The sequence below is a fragment of the Aphelocoma coerulescens genome, chromosome 2, assembly GCF_041296385.1.
Source record: "Aphelocoma coerulescens isolate FSJ_1873_10779 chromosome 2, UR_Acoe_1.0, whole genome shotgun sequence".
NCBI classification, from domain to species: domain Eukaryota; kingdom Metazoa; phylum Chordata; class Aves; order Passeriformes; family Corvidae; genus Aphelocoma; species Aphelocoma coerulescens.
In genome coordinates, this window is record NC_091015.1 from 118,503,046 (window position 1) to 118,521,582 (window position 18,537).

The window sequence follows — 18,537 nt, forward strand, 5'->3', positions numbered from 1 at the left end:
GCAGAGAGATAGAGCTGATCAGACCTTGCAGAGATAAAACAGAGTAAAATAAAGAGAGCTGGGAGAAATGTCAAGGATGAAAGCAGCTCAGTACTGCAAAGGATGCATGCCCAGTTATCTTCAGCTTCACAAAACGTTCCTTATCCTGAGGTTCTGTGTGTCAGAACAGAGAATCTCTCCTTCCCGCCCTCCCCCTTTGAAAGCAAAATAAAGATGCTTTTTACAAGGCATGGAAAGTGAACCTGATCCTCCTCATAATGTGAGTGCGAGGGAGGGAGCAACCTCAGATGAATTGTCTTTGGAGTTTGACCACTTCCCCCTAAAACTGCAATCCCTTTTGGTGCATAAATTTGAGGTGCAGACTGGGCCATCACTGGGGAACAAAGTGAATGAATTATGGGAGGTAATAGAGGCATGTGCTGTTAGGAATGTGTATGCCATTTTAATACTGCTGTTGATTGCCTCCTCTGACATACGGACAGGGAGGCACGATTTTTCAGTGCACTAATGAGAACAGATCTGTTTGCTCTTAAATCATTATTTTGAAATACAATATGATTTAAACTTTTAACTTCTAAGATTGATCCTCCACACCATGCAGCTGCTCTTGACCCTGGTACAGTAATGATGCTGTGTGGCACTTATGGGCTAACAAGTTGCGTTCAAAACTCCCTATTTAACCCCTATTCAAAACCCCCTATGTCTTCATCTTGTGCCTAAAGAATAAAACTAGAGTGATTGTTGTTATACCTCTAAACTTCACACTCTTCTGTCTTTTTTTGTGTGTTCTTAATGTAAATGCTCACATTTTTTGGGCATAGCAGTGGGGGAATAGATGAAGACCAAGATACTAAAATGCACCCATTTGTCATGATTATTGTTTTGTTTGTTTTATGCATGTGTTAGGTGATGAGAGACACCAGCCAAGTCGTAGGATAGTACCAAGGGAGGATCTCTGATCTAGGACATTGCCTCTTTGAGTCACTAAGTTAAGCAGATAAATTTCCCAAATCAGCAGTCTGGGATAGGACAGAGCTGAGGAAAAGCCTGTTTTGTTGCCAGAATCCAAGCTCAGACATCACAAAGGATGCTTTGGGATGCAGGGAGGTGGGCTCTCTTCCAGGACAGCCTCAGCTGAACCTCTGCCATGGCTGCCTTAAAGACCAGGTACTCTACAAGTGCAGATTCCGTGTAATCTCTGTCCAAAGGAGTTTGCTGCTTGACAAGCCAGACAAAGGAAGGGGTGGCTAATATGGACACAACACACTCAGCAAACAACAGTGAGTGTTAGTTTGACATGTCAGCTTGGGATCCTGTCCGTCAGGAAGTGCTTTAAGCGTGGGGTGGGATTTTATAAGGGAGGGCTCATCAAAATAGAGGCAGAGAGCAAGACTTGACTATGAAAAGGGCCTATAAGGAAAAAGTAGTGCAGAAAGGCAGAGTAAGAGGACAAGTGAAATAAAGCATCTGTGAAGAGAAAGGGGAATGAGCAGCCCATTAGCACAAGCAGGAGACTGTCCAGAAAAAAAAATATGAAAACCAGTGGAAACTAATTAGACTGATGAAGTCATCAACATCTGAAGGCCACAGCTGCTTGCTGTGCTTCTGCTGGCTCCATTTCACCTCTAGGTCAGCAGTTTGAATGTAGACCCAGTTAGTAGTGAGCAGAAATGCATATAAATCTGGTGGCAGCTCAAAAAGCTTTTGAAATGTGATATGAGAAAGATATTGGTGTCGCTGTTCTCATCTGTCTGAACAGTTGTTAATATTACAGAAACCTCACTAGTGGATGAGTTTTGCCTTTCAGTGAAAGTGCTGAGATGGAGAGAGTGGGCAGAGGCAGCTTTTTGACACTGCAAGCAGTCTCTCATGAAGGAGATGCACTTGTTACACAGTTCTGAGCAGAGTTCTTCATCCATGCTGACTCATGGGTTAAAGAGAGGAATATTGTGATTTTCATCTAATGGGCACAGCTTCTTTCCAAATGGTACAAGTAAAAATGTCTCCTTGATAATATTAGAATGATTTTTGTAGAGTTGCACTGGGATATAGCTCTACAGTTCCCATTAAGTCAGTAGGAAAGGTAAGGCTCTAACCATTAAAGCCCTTTGAGAGAGAGATTCATTTTAGATGAAATTCTTACACTGTATGGCATTTTTACTACAAATTAATCTTACAGTCTGAGTTTCCAGCCTGGTACTTAGGGGTAAGTTCTAATGTACTGTAATTCGAGTTTTCAGGGGGTTATAAAGCAACTTCTAAAATCTGAAACTTGGCATGACAATTTTCAGCCCAGATGCCTCATTCTCTCCTGGAATAGATTTTCCCAGATTTTGAAATGCAATGTAGAATATTGGTGTGTTTTCTTTATTTAAGACTTCGAACAAAGTCTTTAAACAAGGACTTTGTATTCATGTTTGCAGCACACAAGTGTTCGAGAAATTATTGGATACCACATGTCTACAGCCACCATATGACCCAGCATCTCTAATGGTTCTGAGGTCTTGTTTGCTTCGTTAGTTAATTAGGTTTAAATGGCTGAGCAGGGTGTACTGTTAAAAAGGAGACAGCTGGACACGTACATTAGTGGTGTACTTTCTGTAACACCTTTCATATGCCAACAATGACACCTGCAAAAGGAAGGGGCTAAAATGGAAACAACTTCCCTAAAATCACCTTGCACCAAAGATCTGGTGCCGTGGTTTTATGCCTGTATTGTCTCAGGGGCAGATTTAGCATCCATTTTGGCTCCAGGCCAGCTTTCTTACTTGACCTCAGAATGACTCATAAGTGATCCATGATTAATTTATTTAAGATTTAAGAACAAGAAATTAAACAGTTCTGCTCCACAGATTTGCTTTGCCTCTAGCAAATTAATCAAATGAGAGTCTAATTTGTTTTAGATTAAATGAATTCCCTCTGTTCGCTGCGTTAATCCCCAGCTGAACTGCCTTTTTATAATTCCCACTCCCTTGAAGCATTGTACTGTAACTTATTTAACTCTACAACTGTATTTATTAGAGGTGTTGCAGTAATAGCTTATAACTGGAGGGCAAGTGGAATTTGGCATTGATACTCAACGGGGCATGGATATTGCCAAAATATCTCAAAGGGGTTTTTTTGGTTTTTTTTTTAGACCAGAACTCTTGCTTTGCTCTGACTCCCTAAAACATGTGACTTACTGCTGCCGACAGTGATTTGTAGCAGTTTGCTGTAAGCTCCCCATGACAATCTGTTCTAGCATCCAAAGAGACTCTTGTAAACCCAATAAAAAAGGAGATCTCCAGTGGCCCTTCCCCTACATGGTTAAATACAATTGGTTGCTCACACATGTTTCTGTTCTGCCCAAAGCTCACCTTTTTTATGGACCTTCCTGCTGCCAGAGTTCTGTACAAGTCAGTGGAATAAGAGACCAGTTTTTTATGTTTCTCCATCTTTCTTATTCTGGATTCTCTATCTTTTGGTTCACAGCTGAGAGCTCACTTGAGCGTCTTATAACTAAGTTAGGGCTGGTCTTCCCAGTACTAAAGAGTTAATTCTTGTGACCAGGACATAACAACAAATTCTGCTTGATTGTCTGCTTCAAGGAGGAGTCTGCCCTCCATAATTTTCACCCATGAAAATAAGCCTTGCCTACATATTAATATATGTGTATGTAACAGAAATACTGCATTCATTCCAGTCCTCTTTGCAACTGAGAAGGACTGGATTTAAACTAAAGAGAAATATTTCTAACTTAAGGCTTTCACAATGTCAAACAAGCCCTTCCTACACCACTTGCAGCCCCACTCAAGAATGGGCACCACTGATGTGAAAATGCAGAATTTCTGTTTCTAAGATCAGCCACTGGTGCTCAAAGCTCATGAATTTCTTTCACACCGATTTCTGATACTGCTTTTAAAAGCATAAGCCATTAAAATGTACTGGAGGTGTTCTTAGTATTTTCTTTCCTACTTGGTGTATATTTTCTTAACCTCTGTAATTCATAACAGATCAAATTTTCATGGTTTTCACTAGAAAAGCTGTTACTTTTTCAATGAAAACTTAAGTTCTCCTGTATTTTCGTGATTTGAAGCTATCAGGAAGCTTTGAGATTTTTGTAGAACTTGTGACAAAAGTTTAACATTTCCATCACTGGAACAGGGAGCTGAGGGTCAAGTTTCTGCTGCCTCCAGTGAGGACAATGCTGCCCAACAGGCATGGGACAAGCAGGCTGGGTGCAGGGCTTTGCCTTAGGACTTAAATTTATAGGCTTAAGTTTTAATATTTCAAACACAGACTTCTTTTGAGGTCAGACTTTCAACCCATCTTAGTCTGTTTTTCCAAATTTCTGAATTTGGAAATTTCTGAATTTGGTAATTTCTGAATATTTAGTCTAAACTTACTTTATTAATTTCTTCCATCTTTATTTTCCTTAAACTTCTTACATTACAGTTAATATTGTAAAATATTGTATTTGCACATGATTTCAGCAAAGTTGCAGTTGTGACTGAAAGAACACTGAGCTTTGCCTGTTAAATAATTTTCATAGACTTTCCTTAAAATTACATTGACTGCCCCTTGCAAGATCAGCTCACAGAGACTGAAAAACATTTAATGTGATGTTTGAGATTTTTGTGAGCGGGAAGATGGGTCACCACTTGATATAGCTGTCCTTGCCCATTTCCACTTCTTTGTTTCAAATACTATGAGTGCTCTTCAAAATTAGGAGGTGAATGAATAATTCTTGAATAAAGAATAATTAGTATATAGAATGATATATAATATAATTATATTGAATAACTAATGAATAAAGTATTCAAAGCTTAAGGAAAAAAGCCATCCCTGGCATGAATACCATGCAGCATCACAAATATTGAAAAGCATATATATATATATTTAAAAGTACATGTGTGTATCGAAATATGCAAAATGTATTTATATAAATATATGTTGCAAATACAGAAAAGGCCAAAGAAACACAAATGTGATTAAAGTTGTAAAAGCCAATGCTGTTGGTCTAAGTGTGAAAAACAAGACAACTATGGAAGGGGCTGTCAGCCTGGGAGGAAGGTCTTGGAGATATGGTGTGGGATGAAGCTGCAGGATTTAAAGGTGGCCTGGCTGTATACATCAGATACGGATGGGATAAACCAGGTTACACTCCTGAGAAACAAAGGAGGCGATTGTGTTGCAGCCTGATAGCAGGAGAGGGCAGGAAGCTAAGGGCTCTGGTGCTGTTACCTTATTTTGTGCAGCATTTTATCTTTTGTGCAAGAGGGGAAGATTTTTCCTAAGTAGCTCACTGTTGGGATGAGAAGTTGGTTGTTGACTGTTTATGGTTTATTGGTATTTGTCTTGTTTAGTTGGGGGGCCTTGTCTTCAGATAGCATTCAGGACAATTGTGAGGGTTTGGTTGGTTGGTTGGTTGTTTTTAAAGGCTTCTTTCTGCTTTCAAAATCAGGATGTGTTTGTTTTGCCTAAGGAACATCCACTGCCTCTTCCACTTCTTAAATGCACATCTGAATTGGGGGTCTAGCTAAAGATACGCACAGGAGCACTGCTGGCAGTAAGCAAAATGTCTTACCTGGTGTTTTTAGCTGTTTAAGCAACAGTGCTGCCTCAGTAAAGGGTGATGTTCTGCAAAATTACACATTTCATAGACTCTGCTGCTGCTTCAGGCAAAGTCTCCTTCAGACTTCTGTGCGTGGCACCTCACAGGTCACAAGGAGGAACAAAACAGATTTCCTGCTGGAGACATGCACTCAAATCATTTAGGCTTTGTTGAGCCTGGATGCAGACTGTATCTTTACCTTTGAATTCATCCCCCCAAGGCTCTGTGCTGGCCCAAGTTAGCTGTGGCACCAGTTAGCCCAGTTTTGTGATGCAGAGCAGCCCAATTGTGCAGTAAGTCTGTGGGCAAAAAAGGTCTAACTAAACACAGACTTCTCACTCCATCACACGTGTTTATCTGCTTTGAGCTTGCTTTTCCTCCACCAGTCATTAAATGTTTCCTCTGGGAAATACAGAACTCGGAGAAGAACAGCCTGGGCTGTGCTGCCCTCCCAGCAGTTGATGGAGAGGCTGGTGCTGGTGATGAGGCCGGGCTTTTGCCTTTCCTGACTCAGCAGAATGAGGGGTTGTCTTGGTGGAAGGAGGCTGAACACATGAACACAAACATATCCTTTTTTCTAAAGTAGTCATGAGTGTATTTCTTTTGCTGATGCCAGCCTTTTCCTTTGCTGCTAGAAGGAAGTGGAGAGAAATTCAGCTTCTGACAAAATAAACTTGTGATTATTAGCATATTACTGCTTGCTAACTGTAAAGATGAGAACAAAAGGCATGAGGGAATCATCAAATGATAGAATATGCTGAGTTGGAAGGGACACTCAAGGATCATCAAGTCCATCTCCTGTCCCTGCACAAGCCAGCCCCAAGAATCACACCATGTATTTGAGAGCATTGTCCTAATGCTTCTTGAACTGAGGCAGGGTTGGTGCTGTGACCACTTCCCTGAGGAGCCTGATATTTTCCTAACAGCCAACCTAAACCTCCCCTTACACAACTTCCAGTCCCTCAAGTCCCATCACTGCTCACCAGAGAGAAGAGATCCAGGTTTTCCTCTCACAAGGAAGTTGTAGACTATCCTGAGGTCTCCCCTCAGTCTCCTCCAGGCTGAACAAACCAAGTGACCCCAGCCACTCCTCTAGAGCCTTCACAGTCTTCACCATCTTGGTTTTATTTTTCTTATCAGATCTGACATTTTCAGGCCAAGCTGCATGGGAGGTGGTGGATGGATGGATGGATGGATGGATGGATGGATGGATGGATGGATGGATGGATGGATGGATGGATGGATGGATGGATGGACAGCCATCCCCTCTGACTACGGTGGTCCAGACAAGCCTGACCAAGTGGAACATTGGTGACAGTTGTGGCTATCATTGTGATGAGGGACATATGTGTCCTGGTCTGTACTTAGCTGGCCAAGCAGGCCTCAGGATGGCTGCCAGGTGATAAATCTACACAGTTTGTAATCCAGAGTTCTGCTGGGGATTCTGTTTGGGGGAAAGGCTCTGAACTGCCTTCTGCACTTGGAGACAGAGGTGGGATAGAAGCAGCACAGGGGAAGAGCAGTAGCATGCCTAACAAATCAATTGAACTGACATTAATTCATGAACATGCACCTGTAAAATCTTCTTCCCATCTTTTTCCAGTGGTAGTAGTAATAATCTGCTGCTGTGTGTTTCTTTCTCCAGACGACTTTGTGGAGGAGGAGGAGGTGCAGTCCTTCGGCTACAAGAGGTTTGGTAAGTGCTAGCAGTCTTCAGGTTGCTTTTGTGTAGTGCTGAGGGTAAGTCAAACACTTGCTTTGAAACACCTTCTTGCTGGCAGCATCAAAACATACAGGTACAGTCCCATCATCCACATCCAATGTCCTCCCAGAGGAAGGTGTGATGTTTAGACTTGGTTTATTTTCTTGGCAAACATAAGGATTCCAAAATAGTTCTTTCATTATGAAATTGAAGCCCACACTTGAAGAGAAATGAATGTGCAGGCTGTAATAAAAAAGGGGCCATGCCTCTTACATATCCTCTTCCCAGCTGGGCATTGCTTCAGCCCCCAGACAGATGTGCAGCAGGGTTTGTAGGTGTTCCCCAGAGTGGTTTCATGGGATCTCCTGTAGACTTGCAGAAGCTGTACTGTCAGCTGAGCCAGGACATAGGCTGTGCACTTCTCTCAAAGGTAAAGTATACAGTATGAATGCATTCTGATGTCAAAAATTATTAAAATTAGGTTGGTCACTTTCTTTCCTTTTTCCACTTTCCTCTTTTTTTTTTATGTTTGTTCACCCAAAATGGTCTTTTCATGTGAGGAGGGCAGTGCCACGCATCTGTGCACCGGGGTCAGCAGCCTTCGAGGCCCCTATTTTCAAGGCTCTTGTGATCTCTTTCTGAAAACGTTTCAGTCTCTGCAGTCAACAGTTTCACCCAGGGCCGGGGAATGCCTGTCCCCGTGGCAAGGGGAAGGTGACATGGTGGCCTCTGAGCTCCCACAGTGCCAGCTCGGTGCTGGAGTAGCCAAAGGGGCTTATCATCAAAGCTGCTGGTGCCTTTTCACCTATAAGTCATCAGAATAATGGTTCACCTCATTTTTTCTGTCCTGGGAAAGTGGCTGCAACAAGAGTCACTTTCAGTGACCCCAGCTGGCAAGTGGATAGGAAAGGCAGGCTGAAAATAAAAATGAAAAATAAGTCCAAAATTCCTTCCATCCCAAAAGTAGCAGGGGGAGGCAGCATAAGATGTGGAGTTTGGGAGGTGGGGATCACATTCGCATGACCTTTTCTACCCCCTGAACTACTCCACTGCTCCCTGCTGTTGAGCTTTATTTTGGATAGATCAGCCAACCACAGAGCCAGCATCTGTGGCTTGGAAAGTCCTCCATAAGGCTGCACACAGGTTTTTTTCCTACTTTTGCTGTTGTTGTTGTTGTTGTTCTGGATTAAGCCCTGGAATAGCAAAAAAGCAAAACAAATCTTGAGAAATAGGAAGAAATGTTATCTGTTCATTTCTGTCACCTCCAAATGAGTAAAAAATATTGGTATTCATTAACAGCTATAAAAATAGGTTCCCTTGGTGTTATCCTCTACCTGGCTATCCCTGGTCAGCACTCTCTTGCAGTGAACTGCAGAGAATTTTACCGAGCAGTGGGTACTCCATTATCCTTACTATCCCAATAGTAAGTGTGCTATTGTGACATAATGGGATTTTTGCATACTAACTTGCTGTCATTAACTTCTTTCCCATGGGTATTGTGATGCTGCCAAGGTGAGTGATTTCCCCCCTTAGAAATGCAAGACCATTTCCAGAAATGCTTGTGCTGTTGGGCTTGGTGGGGCAGCATGGAGGGAAGAGAGGACTGGCAGCCAGGAAATGGTAGGAGGAGATTTCACCACAAGAGGAGGAGTCAGGGTCGTTCCACCCTTAGGAACCAACCATAACTGCCTTATGCCTCAGGAAAACAACATTTCTGTGGTCAGGGAGGTATCCCAAATATCTGCAGTACAGATGAAGAGCCTTGCTTGACTAAAGGGAGAATAGGATCATGAAGCCATAGCACTGTCACTGGTGAGAGCTGTAATTCAGTAGTGTCCCAATCCAAGCAGCATTCTTTGTCCACACTATTTTGGAGCCCAAACTTCCTCCCATACTCTCCTCATCTTTCCCAGTATCATGGAGCTCAGGGAGGATCTCAGCTGACCTGGTTTCCATACATCCCTGCACCAGCATACATGCTGTTTGACTGCAGATGCTCATGCTTTTGTGTCCCCTAAAGGGTTTATTTCCCTTTCTTCAGAAAACCTGACTCAGTGTATTTCCACCTCTGTAGTCTCTGCTGCATTTCCGAGCAGCCTCTGGAGGGAGTGGGAGCCTCGTGCCTTCAGCAGTGCTGGCAGCTTCCTCACCTGGCACTGGGCTCCTCCAGACAGAAAGGTGACCTGCACGTCTTTTAAAGACTCCAAACTCAGTGGGCAGCTGGGTCAGCATTTCAAGTGAAGCACTCTTGGCTCTTGGGGCCAAAATGCACCTGAGTAGATCAGGCTCCTGCCTGACCAGTAGGAAATGTTACACATGCTGTCTCAGTTGGTGTTCCCTCTTGGCCCTGTGTTCTTGACGGTAAAAGAAGGCAGGAAAGAATCCCAAGGCAAGAGCCAAGTTTTATTACACAAACCTTGATAAAAGGTCATTTTAAAAGAAGTCCTGTTTGTCTGCTGGCTGGCACTGTAGAAATGCCAGTGCTGCTCCTGTACAGCCTGCTGGCGTGGGCCGGGATAAAAACAGCAGTGGGGTTTTTGTTTCAGGAGTCATAGTGCAAGAGCAGTTGTGTTAATATATTGTGACTGGAGAAGTCCCTGTATGTTCTATGGACATGAGACATGGAGGACCATGAGTCAAGTACCTTTGACTCCATCATTTGGAGGGCTTGTTTGGAGCACAATGTGCTCTGAGGGGCAGAAGGCTAAAGTATAACTGGTTTGTAAAAAATGTGGCTAGCAGTCAGTCACTGCTGGCAGCTGGGAACATGTGTTGGTCAGCATTTGGCAGGCAAAACCTTGACCAAGTTGCTTTCCTAGAGTTCAGCTGAGGAGTTTATTATTAGCTGCTTTGTTGCTGGAGCCTGTAGTTTGGTTCAAGGAAGGAAGAGATCAGCAGAAGGAGGGAGGGAGAGAGGCCTTCTCCAACGATTCTCATTTTGGGGAAGAAGTTTTTGAAAAGAGGACTGAATATGCACTGTCTTACACCACTTCCCCTTTTTCTGAATCATTCTGTCCTTCCTTTTCAAATAAGTTAATTTCTGGGAATTTGTCAAGCTGCTGTATTTTTTAGTCAATAGAACATTAACCGGTCATATTAAGCCAAACATACTAAGCATAACACGCTAACATATTAAAGAACAATGACAACTCCTAGGAAAATACACATCAGATTTTTTCTCCTTTGAGCTTGGGACAGATTTGCTGCAAGGGGTCAGCGAGAATGAGGAAAACAGTTTTTCCAGCTCACTGATGCTGTTTACTTCTTTTCAATGGATGCTACAGATGTGCAGGGATGCTGCCAGAAGTTGCTCAGCTGCAGTGCCTCCAGATTGCTGCACTGAAAAAGTGAGGAAGCGTGTTTCTTATCCCAGTTACTTCATCTTCAACCCCATTTCTCAGGCTGTTTTAAAATTATCTGCTCCAGATGGCAAGCTAAGCCTCTCCACTGGTTTTCCTCTACCAGATTGCCATCAATGTTAACTCTTTCATCAATCAATGTCACTGGTTTGCACCACCCCATGCACAACTCACTTTGGGAAAGAATGAATGAGGAAAGGGCAAAACTTCCTTTCCAATATGATACACTTTGGGGATGCTAAATCTCAGGCATGAGAGCTCAGACTAGTTTCTAGATGATAGAAGGATGAGATCTCTTTCTGGCAGGATTTGACTCTTTCTTCTGAGATTCGGGCTCCAGGTATCTCCACAGGCAAGGGAATTGAAGGTATCAAATGGACTCCAAGGTAGAAGATCTGATCTTCCTAACTCATGGCATTCTGAGGTAATAGATGTAGAATTCATTGTGCATTTTGTTTCTTTATGTTAATGTTTAAGAACTTAAGATCTGCACTTTAACAAATAGAGTCTTTTAAGTAGAAATTTCACCATGAAATTACTGATTGCATAATTCAAAGCTACAGTAAATATGGAATTGCTGAAAGCAGAGGAGATGGTCTTTGAACTGTTGCGAAGCACACTTGTGGTATTTTAGAAAACAGACTTCAAAGAAATGAGCTGAAAGTCCTGCTGATGAAGAGAAGCTTCCCAAGGTATCAGAAGACAGGACCAGTACACTGTAGATAAGTGGAAGACTAAACAGCTTGTGTAAGATAATTGCCCTTTGCCCTTGGCAAACACAGCCAGAATTGCAGACTGTGAGCCTTTTCTCCTTAGAAACACCCATCTTGGTCACCTCCATGCTCTAGACAGTGAGTCAGGATACTCCTCACCTTCACCTCCCCTCTTCCCTGCTGAGCTGTTGGTAGGAGACAGTCTCTCATGTCCCTAGGGAGGTCCAGTGCACACCAAGGCACTGGTCCTCCAGCCTTCTCCACACCCCTGAGGTCAAGAGCTGACAGGGAAAGAGGGATAAAAATTAGTACGGGGCCCCCTCAGTGAAGGCAGGTACTTCTTTAGGTAACTTTTGTAGGGTATATAAGATATGACTGGGTCAGGATACGCCTTCCGTGCAGTTACAACAATCTAGCCCCTAAGCATGATTCCAGGTGTAAGAATCAAGTCTAGGAATTTCTGGACCAGGAATGGATGAATCATCCTGCCATGCAGTAATGAAATCAGTTATACTAAAAAAAGATGAGGGGGAAAAAAACTGGTTTAAAAACATACTTGTAAATTTTTTTTCCCTGATGAGTGACTTGGGAGCAGCTGAACTAGATCCATTTAACTGCTTTCTCACCATGCACTGTTTATAGCCTTTTATACAGTAAGAAGCTATATATTATTACTTCACCTTTGATAAGATACAACTTAGGGAGTTTTAGGAGTGTACAACTGATAAAAGCCATGTGAATAGGTTACAGCAAAAATGAAAACTTTAAGATACAAAGCTTTTTCAGAAAAGGGTTTTTTTAAAAAGTACAGGGGAGTTTGTGCCTATGAATAATTGTTCAGATATGATGAAAATTCATGGCTCAGAATTTTGCGATAGTTCAGGAGTAGCATTTATTCATTAACACTGCACAGACAGAATAATTTTAGTCCTAGTCTCTGGATAAATCCAGGCTATTGTTCACAACTCTAACAGGAAGCACCAAAAAAATGTCTGGCATCAGCCAGGTGTGCTATGGATATACACAAACCTTAAGCCACTTTGAAAAAAAAAAAAATTCTAAGCTTTAGGAATTTGTCAACTTTTCTTTATGGTTTGTAAACGACCAGTGAGGGATTTCAGGTGCCACAACCACATACCTCCCTGGGCATTCTTTCACATGTATGCCTGCAGTGTGTAATCATATGGCTCAATAAAAAGTCAGAGGGTCACTCATAATCACAAAGCCAGAGCAAAGTCAGGCACGTTGCTTCCAGTTCACTGATCTGGCCATGTGTGACAGATGAGGATTTTGCCTGCATGCGTCCTGGGGTATGAAATCCCCACTGAATGGTGGTGCCTGTGTGGCTGTTCATTTTAGTCCAAGAAATTCCATTTGGAGTGACCCTTTTAATTGCCATGGCCAGTACAGTGGAAGGGGGCCGAGCCTGCCCTCTCCTGGGGTGAGCCCTGAGCAGCTGAGAGAATCCAGCACCCTCAGAGGTCCTGGGTTTGTGTTGGGGCTTCAATCCCAGCATCAGGGGCTGCATGGGGAGGGACCACCTATGTACAGTTTCTTTGTCTTTCTTTTCTTTTCCAGTATGTACTCCCAGTACTGGAGCAGTTGGCAGGGAACTGAAGTCTAAATAAATAAATAAAGAATGCTGACATGTGTGCAGTATTGCCATTGCAGAGGAACGTGCTCAGGACCTGTCAAGGTGCCCCTGTGCCATCAGCATGTCCCTTCTCTGTCAGTACCTTTGGCCTTTTGCACTGTAATGGCATGTGGGATAAATGGAATATACAAACAACAAATTTGAAACTGCCTATCTTCATAAAGATGGAGAATAGTTGGTGGACCCTGAGAAATCCATCAGTGTCGGGCAGTAACAGCAAGATCCAAAAAGTTATCGGGTCTATGTGTCCTGTGCTAACTTAGGAGCTGAGACATTCAGGTCTGTGGGTTTGAGGCTGCCCCTCTCCAACCTGTCCTGCTGTGCTTGGCTAAAGGCACTTCTAATCCAAGCCTGTAAAGAGGCCTCTTAGCCGTGCTGTGGGGACTAAAGTCATTCCAGCTGTGTGTAGTTATGTAGGCAATCTATTTTCTCTTAGTTACGGGTTTTTTCCTATTTAGTACAATTAAAATTCTTGACGTGCTTCTTCATATATTGCAGTCGCATGCTTGGAGCAATACCTGTTTGATCAATCTCTGTCTTTTACAGGGGTGAATTGAAAGGTAGTGTGGTCACCCTGATGTGTGAATTTTGCTCTGTCTTTTTCATTAGAGCTATAAAATAGGTGTGTGGGCTGAACAGTACGTTGTATTTACGAATGGAATGAAAAACATTGGCTACACTGCAGGCGACACCTGGGGATTTTGTTTTTATTTCCCTGTAAACTAGCTAGACAAATAATGATGTTTGGTAACATCAGCTTGCTGCCAGAACACCTAAGCTGCATTGTGGGCTGTTCAACTTCATAGCAAAATTACCTGTGAAATTACTGTCTTGAAAGGAAACTGAGCACTGTGTTTTCAGCACTTGGTATCATTATGTTTTTGTGCAAAGGAGTAACACAGGAAAACTGTGGCAGAAATGAAAACTTCAGATATGAAGACATCATGAGATGGAAGGAAAAAATAGTTGAAAATACCCATTAGTGGACTCTGCCAGCACTGCCATGGGATTGTAGAATGCACCAGCATTACTCCTGAGCTCCTCTTAAGCTTTATTCCAAATACAAGTCTGCATTTGTAGCCAGCTGCTACTGTACTCTGCTCTTTACTGCATGCTGTTAACTCTATGCTTGCAAGTGCTCAGATGTGTCCAGTTGATCTTTGGCTTCTCTGTACCTTCTTCATAATGATTTCCCATCAGAAAGCAACACAGGGACACTGGTCTTACCATGAGAAAGGGGGGGACTGTATTCCCTTGAGTATTTTGTTGGATGAACCTAACAACACACAAATTAAACACATACCTGTCATGTGCTGCTTACTTTGATATTCTGGATTCTTTTTATTTCTTAGGCATTTCCTCAACCCATACTGTAGCTCTGTGTGTTGTTGGTGCCTGGTTTCCCATGCTCCCAGGGGAAGCCACTGCAAGGACGATGTGAAACGTAAGCTTCACCCAGACCTGAATGTGGGACCTGGACCTAGACCCCCTAGACCCCTGGACCAGACCTAAATGTCTCTGCTGTCCTCCACCATCACACTCAGCAGCCCTGAGCCTGGCCAGTGTCTTGGCAAAGTAAGATTCTGAGTGCAACATCATCACATTGTTGTACTTGACTCATTTCTTGATAATTTTCAGAGAGAAAATTTTCTGTCTGAAGATTGACTTCCATATGAAATCTGAATATAGGACTTAGGGTAGGAGTCATACGAGCTACTTTTAGGGATCTGAGGCAACTACCTCTTTAAAGACCCCTGTCCTTAAAATGGCAATAGCAAGGAGAGGCCAAAGAAAAGACTTCCATGCTGAGCAAGAGCATCACCATCCTGATCATTTTGAGTTACTACATAGATAATATTGTCAGTTCCAGATCTCTGTATTATGTCCCATTAAAAAGCTGGGGAAAGCCTATAAAAGGCTAAAGAAGCCTGTGAGAGAGAACAGTGTAAGGGATAGCACAAATGAAGAATGGGGTAAGTGTTTTAGGCTGATTTGTCCTGTTACAAACACTAGCAAGGAAACAGTGTGTTGCTTTGCCAAGTCACAATCAATTCAAACTCCACCGTGCTGCTCTACAAAATATTAGCCAAAATAAAGCCTGGATTAAAATTTTACCCAGTCTCAATTAGTCTTCTGTATATGGGTAAACCTTAGGTGAAGCAGCCAAGAGCCAAGAAATTTCCATTTGTCCCATTCCAGCCTGGGTTAAGTGAGTGGGCTGAGACTCTGGAAAGCGGAGAGAGGTCGGGAGAGAGGCGTGCGCGGGAAGGAGCCTTGCTCAGCGCCCGGAGCCGGCACGGACAAGAGTTGCGCAATGGGTGTGTGGAGAGGTTTGTGTCCTGCAGATACTTTTCAGCTCGGTCAGGAAAGCATCTGGAAAATCCACCCACTCAGCCAGAGAGAGAGATTGATGCCTTAAATAAATAAAATGTGAATGTGTTTTTGTGATTCGGCTCGTGACTCTTAATGGAGGCAGCTGAAGTTTCTGTAGTAGATGGAGTGCGAGACCCAAGGATCCACTTCTCTTCAGCCCAGCTGAGGCTTGTAAGGAGATTTTGTATTTAAAGTTGTGTGCAGACATTCAGGCCTAGGGTAGCAAAACTTTGTGTCTTCTCTGGTTTCATAATGCCACAAAGATGCAGACCAGAATTATTCTCCTTTAAGGACATCTGGGCACAAGGGTCTGCTTAACAGGGCTTCACTGCATATTTTTCAAAACCTGAAATTTTAAATATTTGGAAAATGCTTACTGATTTGCAGATGGAAGATGGAAAATTCTACCGAATTTTATATTTTGAATTAGTCCAGGAATGGATATGGAAGCTTTTACTTGCCAGGCTTGTTATGGTCCATATACCCTACATTTGGTAGTACTCAATGCAGAGAAAACCCTTGCCTTTTATGTTTTGTTAGTGGGTTAAGGTAGGATTTCAGACCATCTGTGTATGTAGTGACAACTGTTGACTGAAGGATTCCTTACATATATTTCTGCTTTATCATATGACAGAAGACAGTCTGGTTACAAGAAATAATAATACAAAAAGCCAAAGGATATTTTTCTTCCTTCTTCCTTTGTCTCTAGAAGTTAATTGGTTCAGGTGGAAATCTGGTGTATAATGCTTCATATAATTGGTGATTTCATTTTAAATCTGACCTGTAAGTCTCAAGTTTGGACTAGGAGAGATCTTGTCCTTAATTAAGACTTTGCACAGTCTGAAGCCAGATTAATCCAAACACACACTGTCCAGGTTTCAGCACAGCATCTGTGCACAGCTAAATTCATTTGTCCCCAGAAGTTACTACACATCCCTGATTATATGCACAGATGTTTATGTTTAAACCTATGTGCTTTGTGTGAATACCTCCTAACTGGATTTGGCTTAGTATATAGGACGACCTAACAGCACAACTTCAAAAACAGATCTGGAGGACTACATTGCATGTTGGTTCCATCTGGAAATTTGTGCTCCAAACATTGTTTCCTAGCTCTGGAAAGCCAAAAATCTGAGAGGTGGTTCTTGTGCTCACTGTATTCCAAGGCCCCAGTCACAAGTCTTCTGGCTGCCTCAAACAAAATAACTTGTCTCCTTAAGAAAGCAGGTTTCTTCTTGTTTAATGACACTACATGTTTAACCTCTTCTGCAAATTTATGAAAATGACCATATGCAGATTTCAGTGTTACACAAAATTTCTTTACTCCAAGTGCCTTGCAGAAAGCAGCAGCCTACCTTGGTTTTAAGGGGAGGCAAACAAACCAGCATCACGCTCTTCTGCTCATTACAAAAGGAGCTGAAAAAACCTTCCAGAATATTGATAATTTTAATACTGATACCTGTTTAAATAGTTAATCAAGGTTAGCTAAAATTAGGAGAAAATTTGGGGGGCTCAAAATAATGAGTTTGCTATGTGTGAGGGTCTGGATCAGCTGAAATACTGGAAGAGGAAGAAGGAGTAAACATGTCTTCATCGTCTTTCTCTTGCCTCATCAAAGAGAACCAAAGTAAAGATCATTTTTCAGAGATCTGTCATTCAACCTTCCTTTGCTCCATCTCTGCTGGTCTCAGATCAGAACCATCCTTTCTGCAAGGTCCAAAGCAGCACATGAAGCCACATCTGTGAAAGATCTCTGTGCTTTGTGTGGTGTTCACAGCTCAAGTTCATCAAGGTTCAGAAAACTGCAGGCTCTGTGGAGATGCTGGTTTGTGGTGCCATGGTCTGCTTTTGCTTTTTAAGAGGTAATAGGAGCAAGGCAGAGGTGGCTCTGTCCTTTTCATGTTCAGCTGTAAGTCTGTCCATTATTCCCCCTGCCCACTTGGGTTAGCTCCCAAGTAGTACAGCAGAAGGTAAAAAGCTCATCTCAGTACTGAGCCCACCGAGAGGATACAGGAGGGAAATTTGGTAGCTGCAGGAAATGCCTGCCCTTGTCAGAGGGCAATTGGCACCCCATAAACCCTGTAAACTTCACAGCTCGCCTCTTGCTTCAGCAGGCCTTGTCTCCGGGCCAGGAGCAGATGAAGACACAGCGTGAGTTTGAACCCCTTTGCCCAGCAGGTTACCACCATGCATGCTGACCCACAGGACGAGAGGGTGCTGGCTGGGGCCCACCTCTGCAGCAACAGCCACATCTGCTCCTCTGCTGCAGCTCTGACCTCTGAGAAACTCGTATTCTTGGCAAGCTGCTGTGTGAAATACAGCATGGTGAAGCTGTTTTTATTCTCAGTTGTCTTGCAAAAGGTTACTGTGAGTAGTTCTGTGCTTTAATAAAAAGAAATAGAGCTGTGTTCTTCACAACAAGCCCTTTTTATTACACTTGGTTTGAATAGAAATTGGCCTCTAATCGTGTCTTCAATGGAAAGAAGACCCCTTATGAAAGCCTTTCATTTACTACAGAGAATGAACTTTCCCATGCATGAAACCAGATTACCAAAACAAACCCAGAAAATAAGCAAAAGAGCTACCAAGAATATGTATATGTCCAGTGAGTGTTCAAGGTGACTTAGAAGACATTAGTTGGAAGTGTCTTTGTAAAAGGAAGCAGAACAGCTGACTATGAAATTAAAAAGCGTCTTACGTCAAAGGAACACTTAGATCACTGTAGCCTTCTTCATTTTGAGCCTGGTGATTGTGCTGATGTGGCACTACAATAATTTATTTTATTTTTCTCCCTTCTGGGAGGTTTCTAAAACAATATTTTAAAAATAAATAATGTCTAATGTCTTTTCAGTTGTTCTTCTGGGAAGACTTGTGGTGAGTTGAAAGAAAATACTTGGTGAAGCTGTGAATGGGAGACATTTCCAGGGTGGGTGTGTTTTGAGGTTTGTTTGGATTTTTATAACACTCTACTCCTATGTCTTTTTTTTTTTTTTATATAGTTTTCATAAGCTTTTAATACAAGGAAACTGAATTAAGAAACTCTTCCATATTCCACCAGTTATGGGAGCTTTGCAGGAAGACATGTAATAGAACTATTACCCCCTTTGCCATCCTGCTGGAAGGAAGCCATGATATCACCTTAG

General features: G+C 42.5%; 1 protein-coding gene across 1 annotated transcript in view; it reads left to right on the forward strand.

Moving 5' to 3' along the window:
- The window catches only part of COLEC12 (collectin subfamily member 12), a 96,475-nt gene that overhangs the window by 4,512 nt on the left and 73,426 nt on the right, over positions 1 to 18,537 (forward strand). Inside the window, exon 2 of the mRNA XM_069004569.1 lies at positions 7,239 to 7,289. Coding sequence (XP_068860670.1) covers positions 7,239 to 7,289 — 51 coding nt within the window. The remainder of the gene's footprint in view (positions 1 to 7,238; positions 7,290 to 18,537) is intronic.